This window comes from Lynx canadensis, chromosome E1 (genome assembly GCF_007474595.2).
Source record: "Lynx canadensis isolate LIC74 chromosome E1, mLynCan4.pri.v2, whole genome shotgun sequence".
Lineage (NCBI taxonomy): Eukaryota > Metazoa > Chordata > Mammalia > Carnivora > Felidae > Lynx > Lynx canadensis.
In genome coordinates, this window is record NC_044316.2 from 2,678,298 (window position 1) to 2,704,990 (window position 26,693).

The 26,693-nt window shown below is 51.9% G+C and overlaps 1 protein-coding gene across 1 annotated transcript; it reads left to right on the top strand.

The window, feature by feature from the left end:
* The first annotated feature begins 12,212 nt into the window (after positions 1 to 12,212).
* On the top strand, positions 12,213 to 26,152 carry GUCY2D (guanylate cyclase 2D, retinal). Its single transcript, XM_030296283.1, has 19 exons — positions 12,213 to 12,918; positions 13,015 to 13,319; positions 16,370 to 16,721; positions 17,068 to 17,152; positions 17,440 to 17,542; positions 17,958 to 18,059; positions 19,839 to 19,919; positions 20,978 to 21,184; positions 21,268 to 21,424; positions 21,900 to 22,049; positions 22,609 to 22,757; positions 23,286 to 23,449; positions 23,553 to 23,745; positions 23,968 to 24,142; positions 24,400 to 24,498; positions 24,626 to 24,720; positions 24,848 to 24,933; positions 25,023 to 25,139; positions 25,656 to 26,152. Exons 1-18 carry the CDS (start codon positions 12,213 to 12,215, stop codon positions 25,114 to 25,116), a joined length of 3,303 nt encoding a protein of 1,100 aa, XP_030152143.1. The 3' UTR covers positions 25,117 to 25,139; positions 25,656 to 26,152.
* Positions 26,153 to 26,693: the final 541 nt, after the last annotated feature.

The window sequence follows — 26,693 nt, forward strand, 5'->3', positions numbered from 1 at the left end:
TACACATAACATGTTGTATAATATATTACTATATATTACACATAACATATTGTATAATATATTACTATATATTGCACATAACATATTATATAATATATTACTACATGTTATACATAACATATTATATAATATATTACTATATGTTATACATAACATATTATTACACATATATAATTATACATTATACATGTATACACATATATAATTATTACATTATATATTACACGTAACATATTATATATTACTATATGTTATACATAACATATATATTACTATATGTTATACATAACATATTATATAATATATTACTATATGTTATACATAACATATATATTACTATATGTTATACATAACATATTATATAATATATTACTATATATTACACATAACATATTATATATTACTATATATTGCACATAACATATTGTATAATATATTACTATATATTGCACATAACATATTGTATAATATATTACTATATATTGCACATAACATATTATTACACATATATAATTATACATTATACATGTATACACATATATAATTATTACATTATATATTACACATAACATATAATATATTATATATAATATATACTATATATTATACATAACATATAATATACATATAACATATGCATATATATGCATAACATATAGTATACATATAACATACACATATACATGTAACATTATACATAACATATAATATACTAACATTATACATAACATATTATATAATATATTACTATATATTACACGTAACATATTATATAATATATTACTATATGTTACACATAACATATTATATAATATATTACTATATATTACACATAACATATTATATAATATATTACTATATGTTTACACATAACATATTATATTACTATATATTACACATAACATGTTGTATAATATTACTATATATTACACATAACATATTGTATAATATATTACTATATATTGCACATAACATATTATATAATATATTACTACATGTTATACATAACATATTATATAATATATTACTATATGTTATACATAACATATTATTACACATATATAATTATACATTATACATGTATACACATATATAATTATTACATTATATATTACACGTAACATATTATATATTACTATATGTTATACATAACATATATATTACTATATGTTATACATAACATATTATATAATATATTACTATATGTTATACATAACATATATATTACTATATGTTATACATAACATATTATATAATATATTACTATATATTACACATAACATATTATATATTACTATATATTGCACATAACATATTGTATAATATATTACTATATATTGCACATAACATATTGTATAATATATTACTATATATTACACATAACATATTATTACACATATATAATTATACATTATACATGTATACACATATATAATTATTACATTATATATTACACATAACATATAATATATTATATATAATATATACTATATATTATACATAACATATAATATACATATAACATGCATATATATGCATAACATATAGTATACATATAACATACACATATACATGTAACATTATACATAACATATAATATACTAACATTATACATAACATATTATATAATATATTACTATATATTACACGTAACATATTATATAATATATTACTATATGTTACACATAACATATTATATAATATATTACTATATATTACACATAACATATTATATAATATATTACTATATGTTACACATAACATATTATATATTACTATATATTACACATAACATGTTGTATAATATATTACTATATATTACACATAACATATTGTATAATATATTACTATATATTGCACATAACATATTATATAATATATTACTACATGTTACACATAACATATATAATATATTACTATATATTACACATAACATATTATATAATATATTACTATATATTATACATAACATATTGTATAATATATTACTATATATTGCACATAATATATTATATAATATATTACTATATATTATACATAACATATTATATAATATATTACTATATATTATATATGACATAAATATATAATATGTATAAATATAAATTATATAATATTTATAAGTAGATAAATACATATATTTTTTAATCCGGAACTAAAATTCTAGAATTTAGAGTCTGGTTGGGGGTGGGATGAGTGGAAAGGAGGAAAGAGAAGTGTCAAAAGCTACACCTGTTAGATGACTGTCATCAAAAAGACAAGAAGTGGTGAAAATGTGGAGAAAGGGGGACCCTCGCACACTGCTGGTGGGAACGCAGACTGGTGCAGCCGCTGTGGAAAACGGTATGGAGGCTCCTGAGAAAATCAAAACTACCATATGATCCAATGTTCCCACTTCTGGGTATTTAGCTGAAGAAAATGAAATCGCTATCTTGAAGAGTTCTCTGCACCTCCGTGTTCATTGCAGCGTGATTTACAATAGCCCGGATGAATGGATCAAAATTCGATACACACACACGCACACCCTGAAATATTACGTAGCTATAAAACAGAATGCAATCTTGTCATTTGTGACAACATAGATGGACCTGGAGGGAATTATGCTAAGTGACATAAATCAGACAGAGGAAGGCAAATACTGCATGATCTTGCTTACTTGTGGAATCTGAAAAAACCCAAAGTTATAGGGGCTCCTGGGTGGCTCAGTCAGTTAAGAGTCCAAATTCGGCTCAGGTTACGATCTTGCAGTTTGTGAGTTCGAGCCTCCCGTCGGGCTCCGTGCTGACAGCTTGGAGCCCGGAGCCTGCTTCGGATTCTGTCTCCCTCTCTCTCTGCCCCTCCCCCACTCACACTCTGTGTCTCTCAAACATAAATAAACATTTAAAAAAACACACAAAGATGCAGATACAGAGAACAGGTTGGTTGTTGCTGGGGACGAGTGTGGGGGAAGGACAAAGGGGGTGAATATGAGCAAAGGATTCAATCTTCCCTTATAAGATAAATCAGTCCCAGGGATGTAAAGCAGACTGGTCACTACAGTTAACAATTCCGTGCTGTGTATTTGCAAGTTGCTAAGGAGTAGATCTTAAAGTTTCTCACCATAAGAAAAAACATTTTTGAAGTTTATTAAAAAAAAAATTTAGGGGCGCCTGGGTGGCGCAGTCGGTTAAGCGTCCGACTTCAGCCAGGTCATGATCTCGCGGTCCGTGAGTTCGAGCCCCGCTCAGGCTCTGGGCTGATGGCTCGGAGCCTGGAGCCTGTTTCCGATTCTGTGTCTCCCTCTCTCTCTGCCCCTCCCCCGTTCATGCTCTGTCTCTCTCTGTCCCAAAAATAAATAAAAAACGTTGAAAAAAAATTTAGTAGTTTCTACACCCAACGTGGGGCTTGAACTCACGACCCCGAGATTGAGTCACATGCTCTTTGGACTGAGTCAACCAGGCGCCCCAGGAAAAGAAATGTTTACATTCTGTGTGGTGATGGACGTCACAGTATCACTGACTGTGATAAGCATTTCAAAAGTGTACATGTACAAGACCATTATGCTTTACACCTAAAAGGAATACAACGTGAGATGTCAACTACATCTCAGTTACAACACACACACACACACACACACACACACAAGCCAAACCAAACTAATACAGTGAAAGAAGAAAGTGGTTGCCCTGTGGCAGGAACTGGGACAGGACTGGCTGCAAATGGTCACCAGAGAACCTTCTGAGGTGACGAAAATGTCCTGTATCTTGGAATCTGAAACAGGCTCCAGGCTCCGAGCTGTCAGCGCCGGGTCGGACGTGGGGCTCGAACCCACAGACCGTGAGATCATGACCTGAGCCGAATCCAGACGCTTCACCGACGGAGCCCCCCAGGCGCCCCTCAACAGCTGTGGTTGAAAAGAAAAACCACAGGGGCGCCTGGGGGGCTCAATCGGTTAAGCGTCCGACTCTGGACTTCTGCTCGGGTCACCACCTTCCCTACAGCGTGGTGGCCTCGGGACAACCAGACTGCTTACGCGGTGGCTCTTACGACCTCACCTGAGCACCACCTCGGCCATAATCACAAGCCCGCCCAGAGCCGGAGGAAGGCAGATGGCACCTCTACCGGAAGAGCGCCTAAGTCACCCTGTGGGGCCCGAGGGTGCTGGTGCCTGTCACAACAGCTCACAGCCCGCCCCCAGGCCAGCACATCCCCTTCCCCCTACAGACACCCCTTTCACAGACGGCACCAATCCAACCTCTAGGGTTTTACCATTGAAATCAGGTCTAGATGCTGGATTCCATGGGGTGCCCTTCACCCATTTCCTGAAGCTCTGGGTGAGGGTGGGGGGGTAGGGGAGTGTGGGGGTGAGGGGGGGCGCTGGTCCCTGTACCTGTCCTGGATTTCAAAAGAGATCACCCCAGCCCCGTGGGGGAAGACAAGGGTTCCCGTTGGACTCTAGCTTTGGGACATTCTTCCGGCACACCCTGAACACTTCTGCAAGTATTAAAAGCCGCGGGGAAACCCGGCTGAATGAGAAAGATCCAGAATCTGCCAGCCCAAGGTGCGGTCTGGCCTTTTCCCTGTGGCCCTCAATGGACTGGCTCTACTACCTGGGGAATTGGGGAATTGGGGATTCCTTCTTCGGTCCCCTGGAACAGCACGGATTGGAACTTCACGAGCCCACTTAATATGCGGATCCCCCCCCCCCATAAATATAGCACAGTACTATAAATATTTTCTCTTTCTTATGGTTTTCTTTCTTTTTTAATTTTTATTAATTTTTTTAAGTTTATTTATTTTGAGAGAGATAGCATGAGTGGAAGAGTGGCAGAAGGAGAGAGAGAGAGAGAGAGAGAGAGAGAGAGAATCCCAAGCAGGCTCCTCATGGCCAGCACGGAGCCCCACGTGGGCCTCGAACTCGTGAAACCGTGAGATCATGACCTGAGCTGAAACCAAGAGCCATCGGATGCTTCACCGACTGAGCCACCCCAGCTCCCCAAGCTGCATCCCTGCTACCCCTTGGCTCATGACCCCTTCCTCTGTCTTCAAAGACAACAGAATAGCATATTCCCAGTTGTCACATTGCTTCCTCGTAGGGTACGTACATATTGTGTAATATGTTATATTCTATATATTGTGTATAATTGGATTCTTATAAGGACACCTGTGACGGCATTTAGGACCACCTGGATCATCTCTTATCCCAAGGTCATTCCCTTTGAATGTTTTATGTACATTCAAACCGAGGAACGCTACTTAAGGAAATGAGGTAAATCTATATCCAAGAACATGGGAAAATGCCCAAGGTATATCATAAAGAGAAAAATAGAAATTAGCAGCGGCGCCTGGGTGGCTCAGTCGGTTGAGTGTCCGACTTTGGCTCGGGTCATGGTCTCACAGTTTGTGAGTTCGAGCCCCGCATCGGGCTCTGTGCTGACAGCCGGGAGCCTGCTTCGGATTCTGTGTCCCCCTCTCTCTCCGCCCCACCCCTGCTCACACACTGTCTCTCTCTCTCTCTCTCAAAAATAAATAAAGATTTAAAAAAATTAAAAAAAAAAGAAATTAACAGCAACAACCAGTCAGAAGATATAACGGGAAACTCTACAAGAGCAATTGAAAGAAAAAATACCTTCCAGAAAACTTAATAAGAAACGCATCGAATCTATTTAAAGAGGAGTTTAAAACTTTTCACAAAGGGACTCTCGAACAAATCGGCCTATATGCCATATTCTTGCCTCGAGAGATTGAACATTATAAAATAGAAATCTTCCATAAATCCATTTTTAAATTTGATACAATAACAGTGAAAGTCGTCGTGCTTTGGAATAAAATCCTAGACGAATTGATTGTAAAGGTTATATTCAAAAATTAATGCGTAGGAATAGCCAGGAAATTTCTGGAAAAGAAAAGCAATGAGACAGGGGAAGGGGGTGGAGAGTAGCTCTATTACTTATTTTGAAATATTATTTCAGTAATGAAAACAGTATGTTACTGGTTCATATTAGACAGACTGACCAATGGAAGTGGAGAGAAAGTCCAGAAATCAATGCAGATAGATTCAGGAATGTCCTTTATGACGAATATGGGGGAGAATTAAATTACTCAGGAAATAAGAACGAGACAGTTGGAGCCAGCAGAAGAAAATCACGCTAGATCCGTAACTGATGGCAGACAAATTCCAAGGGGTCAAAGATTTAAACATCAAAAGTGAAATATAAGTCCTTGAAGGAAACAGTGGGAGAATTTGTTTATAACCTTGGCCTGGCCAAGGCTTGTTAAATAATGACCCGAAATAAAAAAAAATATTTAAAAAATCTTAAAAGACACACGTAAAAACGTGCTTGTCGAAAACACACCCGTGTTAAAAGCAAACAAAACACACCCACACACATGGGTAAAATAGTTTTACATGTTTTTCATGCTTATTTATTTTGAGAGAGAGAGAGAGAAAGGGAGAGAGAGAATCCCAAGCAGGCTCTGCGTTGGTATCACAGAGCCCGACATAGGGCTCGATCTCACAAATTGTGAGATCACAACCTGAGCCGACGCCAAGAGTTGGTTGCTTAAGCAACTGAGCCACCCAGGCGCCCCAACACACTCTGGAAAATACTTTCGCAGATCATATCACAAATGTGTAATTCTCCTAACATTTAAAAAGCTCTAAAAAAAAAAAAAAACTGTAAGAAAGATACCAATAACCCAATAGAAAAGTGGTAAATACACCGACAATTCTCAGAATATGATATACAAATGGCTTATAAACACGCAGGTGGGGCAATTTATTGGAGCAGTGCTAGTCATAGGCAAACAGGTAACTGGTCAACCAGATGATGTGGCCTCCGTTCAGTGGAATACCATGTAACTGTAACCATCTCTTATGAAACAAGACAGGAAAAGACCTCCAAGATCTGTCATCAAAATCAAAGAGCAAAGTATAGACCCGTGCTACCTTTTATGTCAAAGGGAACTGTAAGAAAATATGTCTTATTGGCTTGTGTACCTCGAAGGATCCCCGGAGGATAAATAACAATCTAACGGTGACTGCCTACTCAAAGGGGCAAACTAAGAGGGCACAGGGAGGGGGACTTTTCACAGTATTTTTTTTTTAATTTATTTTATTTTTAATCCTATAAAATGTTAAATGTGTTACCTTCTTATGCAACAAATACAAAATAAAATATTTTTGAGGAGAGAATTGAGAATTACATAAAATGATATATTTTCTTTCTTTTTTCTAACGTTTATTTATTTTTGCGAGAGAGAGAGAGAGAGAGAGAGAGAGCAGCAGAGGGGCAGAGAGAGAGAGGGCGACACAGAATCCGAAGCAGGCTCCAGGCTCTGAGGTGTCAGCACAGAGCCTGACTCAGGGCTCAACCCCATGAATGGTGAGATCATGACCTGAGCTGATGTCAGATGCTTAACTGACTTAGCCACCCGGGTGCCCCTCTCAAAGATTTTTTTTTTAAGTTTTATTTATTTAAGTAATCTATATGCCCAAAGTAGGATTTGAACCCACAACCTCAAGATCAAGAGTCACACGCTCTTCTGATTGGGCCACCCAGGAGTCCCCAAAAAGTTCATTTTCTAATTGCATAGGGAAACACGATCTATTTCCATGTTCCCTCATCACTATTCTTTATGACAAACTGCAGTGTAAGCCTGGCTTTTGCCTTCTGTTTTAGATTCAACGTCCTTTTCTAACTCAACTTGAATTGTTTTTTAAGAATCAGACTCCCCCAGGACTTGCCTGCTACTCTCAGATTCAAGACAAATTGGATAAAAAGTCCTTTCGCCTCATTTAAACTTTAAGGAAACATGGTTTTCCTCGTCTACTGCTGTAGCAATTCCACAAACAGAAACTTCTCATTCCTTCTGTCAAGTCCAAATTTCATGACTTCATGGGGGGTGGGTGAGGGACTAAAAATCCCAGAAGAGGGACATTTTCCCTTCTCTAAACAAGGAGAGAAACCAAGACCTTCCAGAGGGGGAGCTCCACCTGTGGCTGAGGTTATTTATAGGACTTGGATTTAAATTTAATTCTGCCCTCTGGTAACTCCAGTGGCACCTGCTACTTTAAGAGCTGGCCCCACCCTCTACGTAAGAGAGCTGTTTAGCTCCAGTGCGTACAGATCAAATGCAAGTTTAGCAGGCAAGACACGAGAAACACAAACAAGTTCTGCAATGGGTCCCTGGAAGAGGGGGGGCCAGTGTGGTGGCTGGAGTCAGGCTGTGTCACCTGGGCACGAGGACCAGGATGGATTTAAACTATTCTGCCCCTAGAATATAAAATGGGGCGGCCGCTCCGAAAAACATTGCACATATGGTCCAGCCATTCCTCTTCTAGGTACAGACTCAAAAGAATTGAATGCAGGGACTTAAATGGGTATTTGAACAGCCACGTTCACAATAGCCTAAAGGTAGAAGCAAGACAAGAGTCCATGGACAGATAAATGACTAAGCACAATGTGGAATATGCACACAGTGGGATATTATTCAGCCTTTAAAAAGTAGGCAATTGTGACACCTGCTCCAATACGGATATACCTTGAGCACATTACTCTGCGTGAAATAAGCAAGACATAAAAGGACAGATACTATACGATCCCACTTCTACGAGGTACGTAGAGTGGTCAAAGTCATAGAGATTTTGAACGGTGGTTGCCGGGGCTGGGAGGAGGGGAGATGGGGAGTTATTGTTTACTGGGTATGGTGGTTCAGTTTGGGATGATGGAAAGTTTTAGGGATAGATAGTGGTGACAATGAATATATTTCATGCTGTTGGATTGCACACGTAAAAATAGCTAAAATAGTAAATTTTATATTATGCACCTTTTGCCACAATAAAAAAAAAGTTTAAAAAAAGTTGGACAGTTAACCGACTGAGCCACCCAGGCACCCCTCAAAATGTTTTTTTTTAATTTTTTAATGTTTATTTATTTTTGAGAGAGAGAGAGACAGAGTGTGAGTGGGGAGGGGCAGAGAGACAGGGAGACACAGAATCCGAAGCAGGCTCCAGGCTCTGAGCTGTTAGCACAGAGCCCGACGCAGGACTTGAACCCACAAACCATGAGATCATGACCTGAGCCGAAGTCAGACGCTTAACCGACTGAACCACCCAGGCGCCCCTCAAAATGTCTTATTTAAAACTTATTTAAGGGGCTCCTGGGTGGCTCAGTCGGGTAAGCATCAGACTCCTGATTTCGTCTCAGGTCGTGATTTCACAGTTTGTGAGCTTGAGCCCCGCCAGAGTCAAGCTCTGCTCAGATAGCATGGAGCCTGCTTGGGATTCTCTCCCTCTCTCTCTCTCTCTCTTTCTCTCTCTCTGCCCCTCCACTGCTCTCTCTCTCTCGTTCTCTCTCTCTCTCTCAAAATAAATAAATAAACTTAAAAAAATAAGTAACACTTATTTAAAATCCCTGAATATAGTGATCAAGTGTTCACCTCCGTGAGGTCTTAAAACTCTTCATTTGCATTGTATCCCTAGAGCCTAAAACAGTGCCTGTCACAGTGGAAATTCATGAGTGTTTTTTGAATGAATGAATGATTCCTTATTCAAGTTGCTCATGCACAAATAAATGTTTTTCCAAGGTCGTTCCTACAAGTGGGGTTGCTTTGACTCTGCTAAGTGTTGCAAAAACAGTCCACCAATTTACATCTTCGTCACCAATATGAAGGGATTGCGTCTTCTATTTGTACCAACATTTGCTATTCTCACACCTTATTTTTTGCCATCTGGTAGATATTAAGGGTATTTCACTGTTTTATTGTGTACTTCCTTGAATATTAGTGAGGTTAAACATTTTTCCTTAGGCTTTTCTCGTGACTTGCCTGTTCATATCATTTGCCCATTTTTGTAGTGGGTTGTTTATCTCTTTCATATCATGTATCTTTGGGTATTCATCCTTTGTTAATGTTTTGCAACTATCTTCCTGTCTTTGGCTTATGTTTTCTCTTTGTTATATGCTTTTCTGACCAGAAATTTTTAAATTTTAAAATATTTTTAATCAAGTGTGTGGTTTTTGTTTGTTTTTTTTTTTTTTTTTTTTTTTTTTTTTTTGCTCTCTTTTGTTTTTTAGTAATCACTACACCCAACATGGGGCTTGAACTCATGATCATGAGATTGAGAGTTGCATGCTCCTCTGAGCCAGCTGGGCGCCCCCAGAAATTTTAAATTTAATGTTTTCAAATGTGTCAGTCTTTCCCTTTATGGTTTGTACTTCATGCATCTTGTTTGAGAGATCCTTTCCTACTTTGAATTGATATAGATATTCTCTCTTCATCCACACGTTTTTTGTTAACTGTATATTTGGAAATAATTTTAAACTTACAAAACGCTGAAAAGATAAAAAAGATACGAAGAACACTCCTATACCCCTTATCTAGTTCACCTCATTTTAACATTTTACCCATTCGCTTATTATTTGATATATATAATATAAACAACGTAGCAAATGTAATACATGTGATGTATAGTATACACATAGTATTTCTTAACTATTTGAAGGTAAGTTACGTACATTATGGTGCTTTACAGCCAAAATCTTTAGTGTGTATTTCCTATGAGTAGAGAGTCTCCTACATAACTATAGCACAGTTATCAACTTTATAAATTTACATTGATAAAATAACTTTATCAAATCTCCCATTCATATCCCAATTTTGTCAGCGGACATATTTGATGCTGATGTTCCCTATGGCATTTTTATAACCCCATAAGCCACTTAACCCTATAAACCCTATAACCTTATAGCAGTTTTAAAAACCCTATAGTGTAGGGTCCAAGCCAGGAGAAGGTGTTGCATTTAATCGTCATGTCTTTTTTGCCTCCTTTAATCTGGAACAGTTCCTCAACTTTTCTTTATTTGTCTTTTAGAATACTGATGTTTTTGAAGAATACAGTCCCATCCCTGCCCCCCACCCCCTTTTTAGTAAAGTGTTCCTCACTTTGTGTCTATCTGATGTTAGCTCGTGATTAGATTAGGCTTGATGAGAGCACTTTCAGCTGGACCTCTGCACAGCTGCAGTGATGTGCGATTTTGCATCCGCAGTATTACGAAGATTGTGTCTTTCTCAGCGTATCACGTCTGGAGGCTGAATTTGTCTTAATTACCTTTGTCATCCAGACGTTATATTCTTTATCACAGGTAATTTTCACAACAACCTTCAGAGAGATTAAGCAACTTTCCCAAGTTTACCAAGCCAGGAAGGAGGAATTTGAACCCAGGTCTGCCCAAGCCCAGAGGTCTTTGCATTATTTCCTGGGGTTCTGCCTTCCCATAGGCCAAAGGGACGGGTTTCTAGGCACAGAGAAGTGGAAATCGGAGAATCGAGGGTGGGCAGATGAGAGAAAAGGGTATCAGACTGGTTCGGGTTTGGGCTCCGGGGTTCAGACTTTGCCAGCCAAGGGATGGGGCTTGGCCTTGGCTGCCGAAAGTGGTAACAGGTGATTGGAGGGAATGAGACAGAGAACTCCCACCCTGAAACTGGTCACCCATAGGTGTCCAGGGGCACAACTCATCGCTTCCCAGGCTGAGAAGAGTAATGTGGCAGCAGCTTGAAAAGGCGAACCTGCAGGTGCTTTTGTTGGGGGTGGGGGTGGGGGTAGAGGGGAGGGGAGGGGGGCTGTTGAGAGGCATGGAGGAGAATCTGCTGGCGGCCTGGAAGCCAGGACAGCCTCCTCTGTAGGGAGCCCCATCCTCCACCAACTCCTCCCTGCCTGATTAAGGGACCTTAATCAGCTTGAGGAGATTAAGGACTCTGGACAGCTGTTCCCACACCCCCGCCCCGGCCGGGCTGGCAAAGGAGACCTGTGGGAGGGCGCCAGAAGGGGGATCTGCCCCGTGACCCCTCACCCCGGGCCTGGGCCCGAGCCCCGGACTTTCCGGTGAGTGGCTAAGGCCCCTCCGCAGGCACGGATTCGGGTCCCTTCTGCCCCAGATGGATCCAAGGGGGGCGTGGGCATGTCTCCGCTGACCCCAGACGGCTCCGATGAGGGAGGAGGGGCGGGCAAGAGGGGAACAGGAAGCAGGAGAAGCGGGGTGTGGGGGGTGCGGCCATGCCCTTGACTCCCGTAGAGTCGTCCAAGCCAGAGGAGGGGGCTGTGGAAGTGGGGACATGCCCCGGGGTTAGCTGGGCTTTGAGAAGCTGGAGGTTGCGGACAGAACCCTAAGAGAGTTGTGCCCCCCCCCCCCCGGCCGCTCATCCGGCCCTGCTTATGCTCCCAGAAGCCGGCAATGACGGCGTGCGCCCTCCCCGCGGGTGGGTGTCCGGACCCCCGGCGCCGCGCCCCCGCGCGGCGGGTTCCATCCCCGCCCGGCGTCCCCCGGGCCCTGCCGCTGCTTCTGCTGCTCCTGCCGCCCTCCGCCCGGCCCGCCGTCTTCACAGTGGGGGTGCTGGGCCCCTGGGCCTGCGACCCCATCTTCGCGCGCGCCCGCCCGGACCTGGCCGCCCGCCTGGCCGCCGCCCGCCTGAACCACGACCCTGCCAGGGCAGGGTCCCCCCGCTTCGAGGTCGCGCTGCTGCCCGAGCCGTGCCGGACGCCGGGCTCCCTGGGGGCGGTGTCGTCCGCGCTGGGCCGCGTCTCGGGCCTCGTGGGCCCGGTGAACCCCGCGGCCTGCCGGCCGGCCGAGCTCCTGGCCCAGGAGGCGGGGGTCACGCTGGTGCCCTGGGGCTGCCCCGGGACGCGGGCGGCGGGCACGACGGCCCCCGCGGTGACGCCCGCGGCGGACGCCCTCTACGCTCTCCTCCGCGCCTTCCGCTGGGCGCGCGTGGCCCTGGTCACCGCGCCCCAGGACCTGTGGGTGGAGGCGGGACGCGCCCTGTCCGCCGCGCTCAGGGCGCGGGGTCTGCCCGTTGCCCTGGTGACCACCATGGAGCCGTCGGACGTGTCCGGGGCCCGGGAGGCCCTGAGGAGGGTCCAGGACGGGCCCAGAGTCAGAGGTAGGCTCCGCCGCGGGGTGCGGGGAGCGGGGAGGGAGGGGCGCGGCGGCGCGGGCAGCGGGGCGCAGCAGTGAGCCCGGGGTCTCGGTCCCCCAGCCGTGATCATGGTGATGCACTCGGTGCTGCTGGGCGGCCAGGAGCAGCGCTGCCTGCTGGAGGCCGCCGAAGAGCTGGGCCTGGCCGACGGCTCCCTGGTCTTCCTGCCCTTTGACACGCTCCACTACGCCCTGTCACCGGGCCCCGAGGCCTTGGCCGCCCTGGCCAACAGCTCCCGGCTTCGCAGGGCCCACGATGCGGTGCTCACCCTCACGCGGCACTGTCCCCCCGGGGGCAGCGTGATGGACAGCCTGCGCAGGGCCCAGGAGCGCCAGGAGCTGCCCTCTGACCTGGATCTGCCGCAGGTAGAGGCACCTGGGAGGAGGGAAGAGGGGAGGGGGGGAGAGGGGAGAGGGGAGAAGGGCATGGAGTCAACGGGAGACGGGAAGACGGAGGCAGTGGGGAGAGACTGAGAGAGCAAGCTCTACCCGTTCTGACGTTTCCTGGGTAAACAGAGGCGCTGGGCTTGCTTGGGGCATCTTGGTGTATTGGGATTGCTTCCAGAGTGTAGGCCAGGGGACCCCCTCCCCCCCAAGCCCAGCTCCAAGCAGGAAACCCTAGTGAAAGCTACACTGTGATGTCTTGCGGTCAGCTTCAAAGTGAACCCGCTTCCAACACCACTGGGACAGGCAGTCTATAATACACTGCTGCTGCTGTGTGTGTGTGTGTGTGTGTGTGTGTGTGTGTGTGTTTAAATTTTTAAATGTTTATTTATGTTGGAGAAAGAGACAGAGTGTGAGCGGGGGAGGGGCAGAGAGCGAGGGAGACACAGAATCTGAAGCAGGCTCCGGGCTCCCAGCTGTCAGCACAGAGTTTGGGACTCGAACTCCCAAACCGCGAGATCATGACCTGAGCCGAAGTCGAAGTCGGGTGTTCAACCGACGGAGCCCCCCAGGCGCCCCTGCACTGCTGGTGTCCTTAAGAGAACGGGAAAGGAGGACAAAGGCAGATGCGACCTCCACGCCCAGTTTAGAGGTGTTTCCTCTGGGGCTTCGTCAGGTGGTCGTAACTTTTGGAGAGCCTTGACAAGTCTTGCGAGAAGCAGAAAGGACCCTAGGTGGGGCCAGGGGCTTCCATAATTATTTAGATCCACGGCTTACTGCCAGCAACCCCAATACCCAGGATTCCCTGAGAATCCGGAATCCTGGGTCACACCATCTAACTCGAGACCGGTCACAAAAAGGGGAGGGGCCAGGGGCACCTGGTGCCTCAGTCGGTTAAGCTTCCGACTTTGGCTCAGGTCATGGTCTCCCGGTCCATGAGTTCGAGCTCCACGTGGGAGCCTGCTTCGGATTCTGTGTCTCCCTCTCTCTCTCTCTCTCTCAAAAATAAATAAGCATTAAAAAAAAATTTTTAAAGGGGGAGGGAGCTGGAAACCACTAAGATAGGTGGGAATTTAGATGGCAGTGGGCAGTAAACTAACCACCACAAAGACCTTCCTCAAAGGGTTGCACTTGAGAGAGGGCCGTGAATCAAGGGGGTGGGGGTTGGAATATTCCCCGCCAATGCCCCTAGTCTCCTCCAAGAGGACCTGGGGTAGCCAGTGGGAGAAAGGATGGGAATAGTGAGCGAGAAGAGGAGAGCGAGGCGGTTGGGACAGTGGTGAGACTGGATGGGGGGCAGGTGGAGGAAGTGGTGACAAAAACCATCTTCAGCTCTCTGTAACTAGCACAGGTGAGACCCCGGGAGTTACCTTCGATTCCTCTTACCTCCCCCCTCCCACGCTAACCCTAACCCACCCACCGACCCCCCCCCCCCACCCATCCAGACATCACGTCCTGTCAGTTTTACTTTTTAAAAGTCACTTGAATCCATCCTCGTTCTCTATTCTCACCGTCATTGCCCCGGTTCAGGCCACAGCACCTCCGATCTAAAGCCTGAAACAAAATCTCCCCAAAAGGTCTCTGCTTCAATGCTCACCTGCCCCGGCCTTTCTCCACCCAACAATCAGTTCAAGCTTCAGACACCTGACAAATCTGACTGTGTCACACCCCTGTCCCGAGCCTCCCAGGGGCTTCCCTCGCCCTGGATAGATGACGGTCTCTTCAAAGGGCTTGTCACGTCTCTCATGCCTTCCCCTGTCTTCCATCGTCCTTGAACTTCAGCCAGACGGAGCTACTCTGGTCTCCCTAAATGTGCCCGTGTCTCTTGCCTCTGTGCTGCTGGGTGCGCTCGTCCCTCTCCCCTGTCCCTCCCCTCCCCTCCCCCCAGATAACTGACTCACCCCCTCAAGGATGGTCACTTCTTCCGGAAGCCTTCTCCTCCTCCCTCAGCCTGGGTTGGGACCCTCCTTTCCTCTCTCTGCAGCTCCCTAATCACCCCTACCGTCACATGGCACTACCCTAACATCCCTGTCTCCCCAACTAGAAGAAAGGTTCCTTGGGACAGGGACTCTATCTCGTCAATATCTCAGTGTCACCTATTGCTTTACACACGCCTGGCACTGTGAGAGATGGGAACTGGGAAAAATAAGCTTGATCGCCTTGGGGAAAGAAAAGAAGGAAAAATAGAAAATATAGAAGCCAACCAAAAGATAGGAAAGGAGGCTTTTAGGTAAATGAGAAATAATCATATTAAAAATACGAGCAAGGCAACCAACAGGAAGGGGAAGAGAGGAGCTGCAGGTGATGGAGAATAGGAATAACCAAGGTTGAGAAGAGCGTAAGAACCCCCGAAAAGAGGGAAGGTCAATGGGGAGGAGGGGAGAGAAGAGAGCCAATAGGGAGAGAGGAGGAGAGAGCCAATGGGGAGAGAGGAAGAGAGAGCCAATGGGGAGAGGGGAAGGGAGAGCCAATGGGGAGAGGGGAAGGGAGAGCCAATGGGGAGAGGGGAGGAGAGAGCCAATGGGGAGAGGGGAGGAGAGAGCCAATGGGGAGAGGGGAAGGGAGAGCCAATGGGGAGAGGGGAAGGGAGAGCCAATGGGGAGAGGGGAGGAGAGAGCCAATGGGGAGAGGGGAAGGGAGAGCCAATGGGGAGAGGGGAAGGGAGAGCCAATGGGGAGAGGGGAGGAGAGAGCCAATGGGGAGAGGGGAGGAGAGAGCCAATGGGGAGAGGGGAAGGGAGAGCCAATGGGGAGAGGGGAAGGGAGAGCCAATGGGGAGAGGGGAGGAGAGAGCCAATGGGGAGAGGGAAAGGGAGAGCCATTGGGGAGAGGGGAGGAGAGAGCCAATGGGGAGAGAGGAAGGGAGAGCCAATGGGGAGAGGGGAGGAGAGAGCGCTGAGCTGAGGGATCGGGGAAGCACCAATGAGGTGTGAAGGGTCTATGCACGAGGGGCCTGAGCACTGGAGAGAAGCAGTGCAAGGCTAGGTGGGCCAGCGGTGACCCCAACCCTGAGCCCCTACTGCCCTCCCCCAGGTGTCCCCACTCTTCGGCACCATCTACGACGCGGTCTTCCTGCTGGCGGGGGGCGTGGCGCGAGCGCGGGCGGCCGCAGGGGGCGGCTGGGTGTCCGGAGCAGCGGTGGCCCGCCACATCCAGGACGCCCAGGTCCCCGGCTTCTGCGGGGCCCTGGGAGGAGCCGAGGAGCCCCCGTTTGTGCTGCTGGACACGGACGCGGCGGGGGACCAGCTGTTCGCCACATACGTGCTGGACCCCACCCGGGGCTCCCTCCGCTCCGCTGGGACCCCGGTGCATTTCCCTAGAGGGGGAGGAGGACCCGGGCCTGACCCCTCGTGTTGGTTCGAGCCAGACATCATCTGCAACGGAGGTGAGGGCGAGCACCCCAGCCCCCACTGGGACAGTCACCGTGGAGCCTCCACTAAGTGGTGAAAGAGAGTGAACTCTCGTCCTGGAACTCCTTCCAGGTCCTTCCTCAGACCCCTGGCTTGTGCGGAACCTGTCTCTTGCCAAGCCCCCAAAGCCCTCTTGGAACCTTCCTAGCATTCCCAGATGCTCCCTTTTGCAGAACCCACGACCTTTCCCTAGATCTCGTTCTGGGCTCCCATCCACCTTTCCTAGGGCCTCCAGGATTTGACATGACTCCATCCCCCCATAGAGAGGGTGCCTCCCCCTGGCCGCGGTCCTCAGAGTCCCCCCTCTCACTGCCTCTCCAGGAGTGGAGCCCGGCCTCGTCTTTATCGGCTTCCTCCTGGTGGTTGGGATGGGGCTGACAGGGGCCTTCCTGGCCCATTATGTGAGGTGAGTATGGGAGTGGGGTAGGTAAGGGATGAGCCTGCCTGTCCTCCTGCCACAGAAATGCGTCTGTGCAGCAAAGACAGCAGGCTGGGCCCACTCAAGAGTAGGGGAAAAAAAAAAAAAAAAAAAAAAGGAAGATGGGGAACATGGGGTTGCCCTCAAGGGGGTGGCAGACCAGGGGCTGTCTGGTTTGGGGATGACTGCTCTCCCCTGAGCCAACATTATCCCTTGGCGGCCTCCTGTCCTGGACCTTGGTCCCTTTTGCGCAGATGACGTCCTTTCCCTACCAGGCATCGTCTGATTCACATCCAGATGGTCTCTGGCCCCAACAAGATCATCCTGACTCTGGACGATATCACTTTCCTCCACCCGCAAGGGGGCAGCTCTCGAAAGGTGGGAGAGGCAGGGAGGCAGGGGCTATCTGGCAGGGAGCCAGCTCCCCCAGTGTCCTCCACTGTACATCTGTTCCCCTGCCTGGGCCAGCCCTCACCCCAGCCCCGAGGAAGGCCTGGTTTCTGCCCTGGCTCCCTCTCAGGTCTGAGCTCTGGGGACCAGCACCCTTAATGTGCAGTGAGAGGACCAGCCCTGTCCCGGCTGCTCTCCTGGGACAGCGAGAAGCTCCAAACAAACCCGCTGGTTTGTTTTGTAAACTGTAAACCGCAGCGCAGTTGGGAAGTATAATGTCAGTATCGCCTTCCCCTAATTAAGATTTCTTCCCTCTGTAATCCCTGGAACTCAGCCTGACCTCAACCCAGGACTCTGACCCCACAGTATATTCTGATCCCTTGCGTTGACCTCTACCCTCCAGGTGGTCCAGGGGAGCCGATCGAGTCTGGGTGCACACAGCGTGTCAGACGTTCGCAGCGTCCCCAGCCAGCCCGCGGACAGCGCCAACGTTGGCCTCTACGAGGTGAGCCTTACCCCGTCCAGGCCGAGCTCTATTCCTGGAGTTGCGTCATATCCCGCGGGCTCCAGAAAATGGTGATAGGAGCCCAGAATGGGCTCTAGGAAGAGGTCACGGGTTCCCCAAAGGGAGCGTCCGAGAATCCTTCCTGCCCCAGGATTTTTCCCTTAGCCTTTATCCAGATGAGGGCTCCTCAAAGGCCAATCACGGTGGCTCCGAGGCCGGAGGCCTGCCTGGTGGGGGGTGTTCTGGCACCAGCATGCGGCCCGGTGTGGCCACGGAAGCCATCCCCCTCCCCGTTGGGAGCCCCTGGCCCTGCCCCCTCCGTTGATCCAAGACTTCAGGCTACTGAAGGGCGTGGGCCTCCCTGGAAAGGTTGGGGCATCTGGGATGCGGCATCGTGGTCACAAAAAGGACATTTCCAGGACACGGGTTGTTCAGGATGGGGAGGTCCCAGACGGGGCTATCCTGACTCAGAACAGACAGACCCGTGTCCTGGTCCTACCCAGCGTTTCCACCCAATTCAGATCAGACTCAGGAACCGTGAGCTTACAGGGGATGGAAGGAGAAAGTCACGGAAGGGCATTAGGACCTTCACTATGGGTCAGCAAATCTGAATGCTGTAGGATGTTTGGGAATCACGACAGACCCAGAAAGAGCTGAGGGAGCTCAGCTAATCAAGAGCGGGGTGGAGGCTTGGAGCTTCCAGATGTCAGGTCCCACAGAGCACGCAGAGGGTCCCAATATGTCACCTACAGGCCACCGCGGCCACTTGTCACTGGGGGAAGTTGTTGTTAATCATTTGAATGGGCCTACCCTGTGCCTTGAAGAACCTTTAGTGTCTCTTGTCCCACCCACAAAACACATCTCCCAGTTTGGGGGACAATTAAAAATGTCCCCTGTGTATTTCCAAAGGCTCGTTAGGAGTCGACACCAAACCACCAGAATCTCCTGCCAGTGCGGCCAAACCCCTCACCCACGCACGAGGCCGGCTACAGAGATTGCAGGGTCTAAGGCAGAATGACACCGAAGGGCTCCCTGTTGGTTCAGGACGGTGCAGCGGACGGCTGAACCGAGCACAGGCCCTCGTGAGCATGGGGCCCGATGGGACCGCGTTCCCATGGACCAGCCCTACCCACGGCTGAGGACAGTGAGGCTCCGAGCCTGGAGGGGAACTGCCTGTGCGTCACAGTCAGTCTATCATAAAAGCCTGATCTCCCCAGACCCCTGACTCCCAGCACAGTGCTCTCTCAGGGCAACAGATGGTGAGGAGGGCTGTGGCCTCAATGACATTTGTGGTGCTAACGGCTTGCTTACTAAGGCTGTGGGTGGGTGCGTCTGCGTTGGTGAGGACAGCCACGCGAGGGTGGCCCCCATCCCCCCCAGCTGTGAAGTGGACTGACGGATGTCAAACGCTTTGCTTCTGAACCTCTGCGTCACAGGCAGGATGTGTCCTGAGGCAGTAGGCCAGTGGAAACGTGGGGGCTCTGCGACTTTTCACCTCACGGGCTTTTAAGAAACTGAGTTCACTGCTCCCATCTCTGGGGCGCCTGGGTGGCTCAGTCAGCGTCCAACTCTTGAGTTCAGTTCAGGTCACGATCCCAGGGTTGTGGGATCGAGCCCCACATGTGGCTCCTTGCTGAACGTGGAACCTGCTTAAGATTCTGTCTCTCCCTCTGGCCCTCTCCCTGGCTTGTGCGCATGCGCGCTCTCTCTCTCTCTCTCTCTCTCTCTCTCTCTCTCTCTCAAAACAACAACAAAAAACTACTCCCATCTCTGCTCTAGGGAGACTGGGTTTGGCTGAAGAAATTCCCAGGGGATCAGCACATAGCTATCCGCCCAGCAACCAGGACAGCCTTCTCCAAGGTGAGCGTTGAGCCCGTGGTGGGGTGTGGGGTGTGGGGTGGCCGTCATTTCCTTCCCTCTTGGCCTTCTCTTTGCAGCTGGGGACAGAGATAGACCCGAATCTAGGAGAGACCAACAGGTCTCAGTGGAAGTGCCCTCTCCCAAAGCAGGTGTCCCGTTATGCTCTCCCATTTTTTTCTTAACGTTTATTTATTTTTGAGAGAGAGCGCATGGAGGGGGGTGCAGAGAGAGAGGGAGAAAATTCCAAACAGGGTCCATCAGTGTAGAGCCCCACGCGGGGCTCGATCCCACGAACCCATGAGATCACGACCTGAGCCCAAACCGAGAGTCAGATAATGCCTACTGGGCGAAGCGGAAAGCTGGCAAGGAGGCGGTGGCCTGGCTTATTCTGATCGTCCCACCTCGAGGTCCCCCCTTACATCGTGCAGCTTCCGCCTGGCCTCCTCTGACGCCTCCACAGAAGCTCTCGGTCACAGCTGCAGAATGACTTCGGGTCCCCAGACTAAGTCACCACTTAACCTCAGGCATCTAGGATGAAGGGAAGCCCCTCATTGGACCAAAGGAAAGTTGGAAGGGCAGTAGTCACCCGCTGGCCCCCATTTCCCAGCATGCTCGGATTGTGAGGGCGCCTGTCCTGTGGCATGTGCTCCGCTAGGACCACAGTGTGACTGCTCAGTCCCTTCCTCCCTGCCTCGGGGATGTTGGGAGTCTCAGACATGAGCAAAGCAGGCCTGGGCCGTGGCCCGCACGGCCGTGTGTGGCCTCGGGGAGAACCTGCCTGGCTCCTGGTTACCAGTGCAAGGTAGTCTCTTCCCGTATGACTTTAAGCTAAACCATACTCGGCATCTCAACGGTGACCTTTGACCCACGTGTCTGTTCCGGAGAGAGAACTTACCCTTGGAAGAAAGCGCCCCCCACCCCGTGCCCCCATAGACCTTTCCAGTCACCCCTCTCATCTCACCTTCCGAGCGTGGACGCCCCAAACCAGACCTGGATACCCCCACGGTATCCACGGTGCCTCCAGGGCAGAAAATGCCCGTTGGCTCTCTCCCTCTCAGCTCCAGGAGCTGCGGCACGAGAACGTGGTCCTCTACCTGGGGCTCTTCCTCGGCAGCGGAGCGGGTGGCACCATGGCCCCCGGGGAGCGCATGCTGGCCGTGGTCTCCGAGCACTGTACCCGGGGCTCCCTCCACGACCTCCTCGCCCAGAGAGACATAAAGCTGGACTGGATGTTCAAGTCCTCCCTCCTCCTGGACCTCATCAAGGTGGTGGGGGGTGCGGGGGTGGCAGGGAGGAGGGGGCAGGGGAGCCGCAGGGCTCAGGTCGCCTCGTATCCCACCCCTTCCAGGGAATGAGGTATCTGCACCACCGAGGCGTGGCCCACGGGCGCCTTAAGTCACGGAACTGCGTGGTGGACGGGAGGTTCGTGCTGAAAGTCACCGACCACGGTCAGGGGCGCCTGCTGGAAGCGCAGAGGGTGTTGCCGGAGCCTCCCAGCGCGGAGGGTAGGATCCCCCCCCCTCCGCTGCCTCCCGCGCGGACGAGCATCCCCGGGACCCCCGTTATCTCAGGGGCCCCTCCATCCATCCCTCCCTCCGCCTTCGCGTCCTCTCCGTCCCACGCCCACTGCACGTGGCCCCGGCCTCGGTAAAGGTCTCAGGTCTCCGGACCTCAGAGAGGAGAAGGGGACTGGACTGGGGAGGCGGGGGCTCGAGGGGGCGTGGCTTGTGCCCGAGGGGCGGGGTCCTCTGAGCCCCGCTTTGCATAAAGGGCGGGGCCTATTTGTGAGGACGGCGCTTTCTCGGAGACCCGCGTCGGGTTTCTGGTAGTTTCTCCGGGGGATAGCTGCGGGCAGCGGGGCCACACTCGGGCTGGGAGTTGGTGAGTGGGTGCGAGCCTGGGCTTTTTGGTTAGGGCGGGGGTCTGTCCCCAGCGTCCCCAGGCCCTCCCGCATGCCCACGCCCCCTCCCCCGACCCCAGACCAGCTGTGGACAGCCCCGGAGCTGCTTCGGGACCCGGCCCTGGAGCGCAGGGGAACGATGGCGGGTGACGTCTTCAGCCTGGGCATCATCATGCAGGAGGTCGTGTGTCGCAGCGCCCCCTACGCCATGCTGGAGCTGACCGCCGAGGGTACGCTCGCTCGCTCGCTCGCGTCGCGCTTCAAGCCTGCGGCCCGGCAGAGCCTCTCGCCAGACCCAGCCTCTCTGCCCTAAAGCCCGGAGCTGAGGCTTAATTATGTGGGCCTCCCTTATGTGGATCTCAGGGGTCAGGGCCGGGGAGAGCAAGCGTCAGGATGGGAGGGGGCGGCTCTTAGGCTCCCGGACATCAGTGGTTGTCTCTGTCCTCATCCTGGACCCAACCTGCTCCTCCGGCTGAGGGAGCGGGGCTCCCCTCTGGTTCTTAGGGACGGCAGGGAGGCAGCAGTGTCGGGGGAAGGGGGCGAAGGCAGTGGGATCTGGTTCAAATCCGTATGACTTACCATCCAGGAGTCAGCAAGCTACTGGGCCACCCCAACCCTCACTCTCAACTGCGACAAATGTTAGCCTCTAACTGCCCCCCGCGCCCCCCACCCTCCCACCCCCAGGGTTCCTCCCCTCCCTCCCCGCCTCCTTCCGGAAGCTCTGATCGCGGGCTTCAACAGTCAGGCCAGAGTCAGAGGTGGCCTCTGTTGGTCCCCTCTTGCCTCCAGAAGTGGTGGAGAGGGTCCGAAGTCCCCCTCCACTGTGCCGGCCCTCCGTGTCCGTGGACCAGGCGCCCACGGAGTGCATCCAGCTGATGAAACAGTGCTGGGCAGAGCAGCCGGACCTCCGGCCCTCCATGGACCGCACCTTCGAGCAGGTCAGCGGCTGGCATTGGGCAAGGGCTGGGCTGGCCGCTTGTCAGCACCCCGGGGAGGCTTCAGGAAGGCAGACTCGCGGGACCTCTGACCTCCAGGCCGTTTCCCAAGGGGCAGCCTGAGGACTGGGACAGAGTTAGAACGGGGGCTGCGGGGCCCTTCGGAGCCGGAGATAGACCTCTGGGTGGGAGAAATATTTCACTCGATTCGAATAACATTTGAATCGCTTGGCCGGGTGTGGCCACAAGACCCTCGGCCTGGGAGTCCAAACCCCAGTGTCTTGTCAGTTACCAGCTGAGAGCAGCTGACCTCTGGGACACCCCCCCCCCATTTCCCGTATGGCTCCTGGTGTGTGAAGGCACAGGGCCTGGCCTTGGGGGGGGGGGGGCTGATGCGTAAACGATGCGTGGGGTGGGATGCCTGGGGGTGGGCGCGGGGGGCCAGGCGTAAGAGGGCCCCACGCAGGGGTCATGGCAGCCCAGGTCCTCAACAGCCCCCGCACTCCCACCCCGGCTGCCTCCCCCTACCAGTTCAAAAGCATCAACAAGGGCCGGAAAACGAACATCATTGACTCCATGCTGAGGATGCTGGAACAGTACTCCAGCAACCTGGAGGACCTGATCCGGGAGCGCACGGAAGAGCTGGAGCTGGAGAAGCAGAAGACAGACCGGCTGCTGACGCAGATGCTGCCCCCGTGCGTGCCCGCGGGGAGGGGTGCGAGGGGGAGGGCCCGCGGGCGGCCGGGGGCGCGACCTCCACCTAACGCCCGCCCCCCTCTCCCCGACGTCCCTACCTAGTTCTGTGGCCGAGGCTCTGAAGACGGGGACACCTGTGGAGCCCGAGTATTTTGAGGAGGTGACTCTGTACTTCAGCGACATCGTGGGCTTCACCACCATCTCGGCCATGAGTGAGCCCATCGAGGTGGTGGACCTGCTCAACGACCTCTACACGCTCTTTGACGCCATCATCGGCTCCCACGACGTCTACAAGGTGGGGTGTGCCGGAGCGGGAGGGGGGGGAGGGGGGAGCAACCCTCCTTCAGCTCCGCCCGCCCCCAGTTCAGCCCCACTGTCCCCGTCCCCATTTGGAAGCCTCCCCAGGATCCCCGCGCTGCCCCCCCCCCCGCCCCCAGCTTAGGCCGCCTGACAAAGGACAGTCGCTTGGCGGGAGAGAGGTGCTCAGTACCGGGACTTGCACCACCCTTTCCGTCAGGTGGAGACAATTGGGGACGCCTACATGGTGGCCTCGGGGCTGCCCCAGCGGAACGGGCAGCGGCACGCGGCGGAGATCGCCAACATGGCTCTGGACATCCTCAGTGCCGTGGGCTCCTTCCGAATGCGCCACATGCCCGAGGTGCCCGTGCGCATCCGCATCGGCCTGCACTCGGGTACCTCCCGGGCTCTGGTGGCCCCCTCCCTCCCCGTCTAGGGCCGGTTCCGCATTCCCTGGACATTCGTGGGGCGGGGGGGGGGGGGGGGACGGGGGCAGTGGGATTTGCTGTGAAGCCGCCTCGGCAGGCACCCCGTCGTGATTGAGAGGCACCCTTGGGGAGCTGGTGGAGACGATGGGGCGCTAGAGAGTCCCCCGAGGTGCCCGGTGCCACCCAGCCGCCAGCACGGCCACCCACCCTGCGCGTCTCCGCAGGCCCGTGCGTGGCGGGCGTGGTGGGCCTCACCATGCCGCGGTACTGCCTGTTTGGGGACACGGTCAACACCGCCTCGCGCATGGAGTCCACGGGGCTGCGTGAGTGGGGCGGGGCGGGGTCCGGGGGTGGGGGGCGATTCACGGAGCGAGGGGGAAGTGGCTCGGGGAGGGGGACGCGGGAGGGGAGTCCCGAAATCACCACGTCCCCTGTCCCCTGTCGCCCCAGCTTACCGCATCCACGTGAACATCAGCACCGTCCAGATTCTCCGCGCCCTGGACGAGGGCTTCCAGACGGAGGTGCGCGGCCGCACGGAGCTGAAGGTGAGACCGGGCCCCGCCCCCTCCTGGGCCGCAACCTCGGGGATCTTGGGTGCCACTTAGACCTCGAGATCCACCGCCCTCGCCCCAGCCGCCTAACCCCCCACCCCCCCGCCCCGTGTCTCCCCAGGGCAAGGGCGCCGAAGACACGTACTGGCTGGTGGGCAGGCGCGGCTTCAACAAGCCCATCCCCAAACCGCCGGATCTGCAGCCGGGGTGAGGAACCAGCCTCCGGGCCCCCTCTCCCGGCCTGACCCCGCCCCCCGCCCGCCCCTCCCTGAGGCCGCCGCCCCCCTCCCCCGCAGGGCCAGCAACCACGGCATCAGCCTGCAGGAGATCCCCCTGGAGCGGCGCCTGAAGCTGGAGAAGGCGAGGCCGGGCCAGTTCTCCGGGAAGTGAGGCGCGCAGCGCAGCGGGAACAGGTGCTGCCCCCTTGCTCTCAAGCCAGCTGCCCATCTCCCAGGGGCCTCCTCCCCAGCCTTAGGGCCCGGCCCTGCCCGCTGAACTTCCCACCCAAGCCAGGTGTCCCAATTCCTGTCTGAGTGAGCCCAGGCTCTTTCCTAAACCCAGGAATTTTCCCCTGGGAGGGGGGAGTTCTGGTTCTGTCGGTCTGGAATGGCCCAGGAATCCAGACTTGAGAACTCTTGTACTCACGATCTTCTGAGACCTCTCCTCTGACAACCCTCTCGCCCCCACTGCGCTGCATTAACGGGGCCTCCCTGCCAGGCCCCACAGGCTGTGCACTGCACAAAAGACAGAACTTTCGGGAGCACCGTTCGCCAGAGGACAAGATGAATGTTGTCTCTAGCATTCTGTCAGGGCAGAAGCCCTGCCCTCTACCTTCCTTGAAGAAACTGTGATCCATGACCCTCCCCTTCTTAGGTGAACCCCCGTGACCCCTTTCTACGATTTCCCTCAGACACCCCTCTTTCTCTCAGGAGTATTCCGGAAGGTCCTTTTTCTGAAAGTTGCTGCTATGGGTGACCAACAGTCTGGCTGATACCAGTGGCTTCTGTCCGGCTCTGCCTCAAAGGATTCTGGGCCTTTACACCTGCTGTGTGACCTCGGGAAAGTCTCGTGCACTCTCTGGGCTTGGATTTCCCTCATGATGAAATAAGGAGTGGCCTAGGTGGTTTCTGTGCTCCTAAGCTTCTGGATGGCCTGGGTGTATGGGCGCCGGCCCCAGTAACTCTGAGCCCATCAGGAGAGGTGGGGCTGGGGATTCTCCACTTTCCAGGGCCTCCCAGGGCCCCAGGAAGGAAGGTCTGGGGTTGGAATCCCCAACCCCAGAGGAGGCAGAGACCTGCGGTTCCCCCGGAGCAGGGGTTTGTGGCCTGAGGATTAGCCTCTGCTTAGCCTCGATAGTCCTTCCCTTCTCCCGCCCCCCCCCCCCCACCGCGAGTCAGAAACCGGCCCCTTCTGTGGGCATCGCCGTGTCTTGCCCAAGTGCAGAGAAAAGCTGGCTGCAAGGCTCTGGGGAGAGAAGAAGGCAAACAGGCCTCAGCACACCTTTACTCACCAGAACGCCCGAGGAATGGTAGGATTTTCTGTTGAACTGGACACTTGCCGAGCGCACAGAGAATCCTCTCTGCTTAGATCTCTCCAACAGGCGTCTGCAACCACTGCCCGTCCCCCCCCCCCCCCCCCCCCACCGGTCCGACTGAACTTTCTTTTGTGGAACAGCGACGTTCCAGAGCCCGGGCCTTGACACTGTCGAGTTGGGGTGTCCTTCAGCGCCACTGGAGGCCGTGGCAGGAGTTAGTGGCAGCGGCAGCCGCCCAGAGCGTCCCTACAGGTGTAATGAGTGTTCAGTCCCTCCCAGGTCAGCAAGCAGGCGTGGCCAGGGATATAGCGTCCGAGAGAATTTCCAGGTGGAAGGGTGAATGCTCACCACGCACAGTGTGGTTCCCGGGCCAGGGGCAGGGACATGACCTGAGAGCCTGTTAGAAATGCAGACTTGCGGGCCCAGACCTATC

Coding starts and splice junctions, on each gene's coding strand:
- GUCY2D (XM_030296283.1), top strand. CDS start 12,213: ATGACGGCGTGCGCCCTCCCCGCGGGTGGGTGTCCGGACCCCCGGCGC. Junction 18,060..19,838: donor CCAACGTTGGCCTCTACGAG/GTGAGCCTTACC, acceptor TCTCTGCTCTAG/GGAGACTGGGTTTGGCTGAA. Junction 24,499..24,625: donor CATGGAGTCCACGGGGCTGC/GTGAGTGGGGCG, acceptor CTGTCGCCCCAG/CTTACCGCATCCACGTGAAC.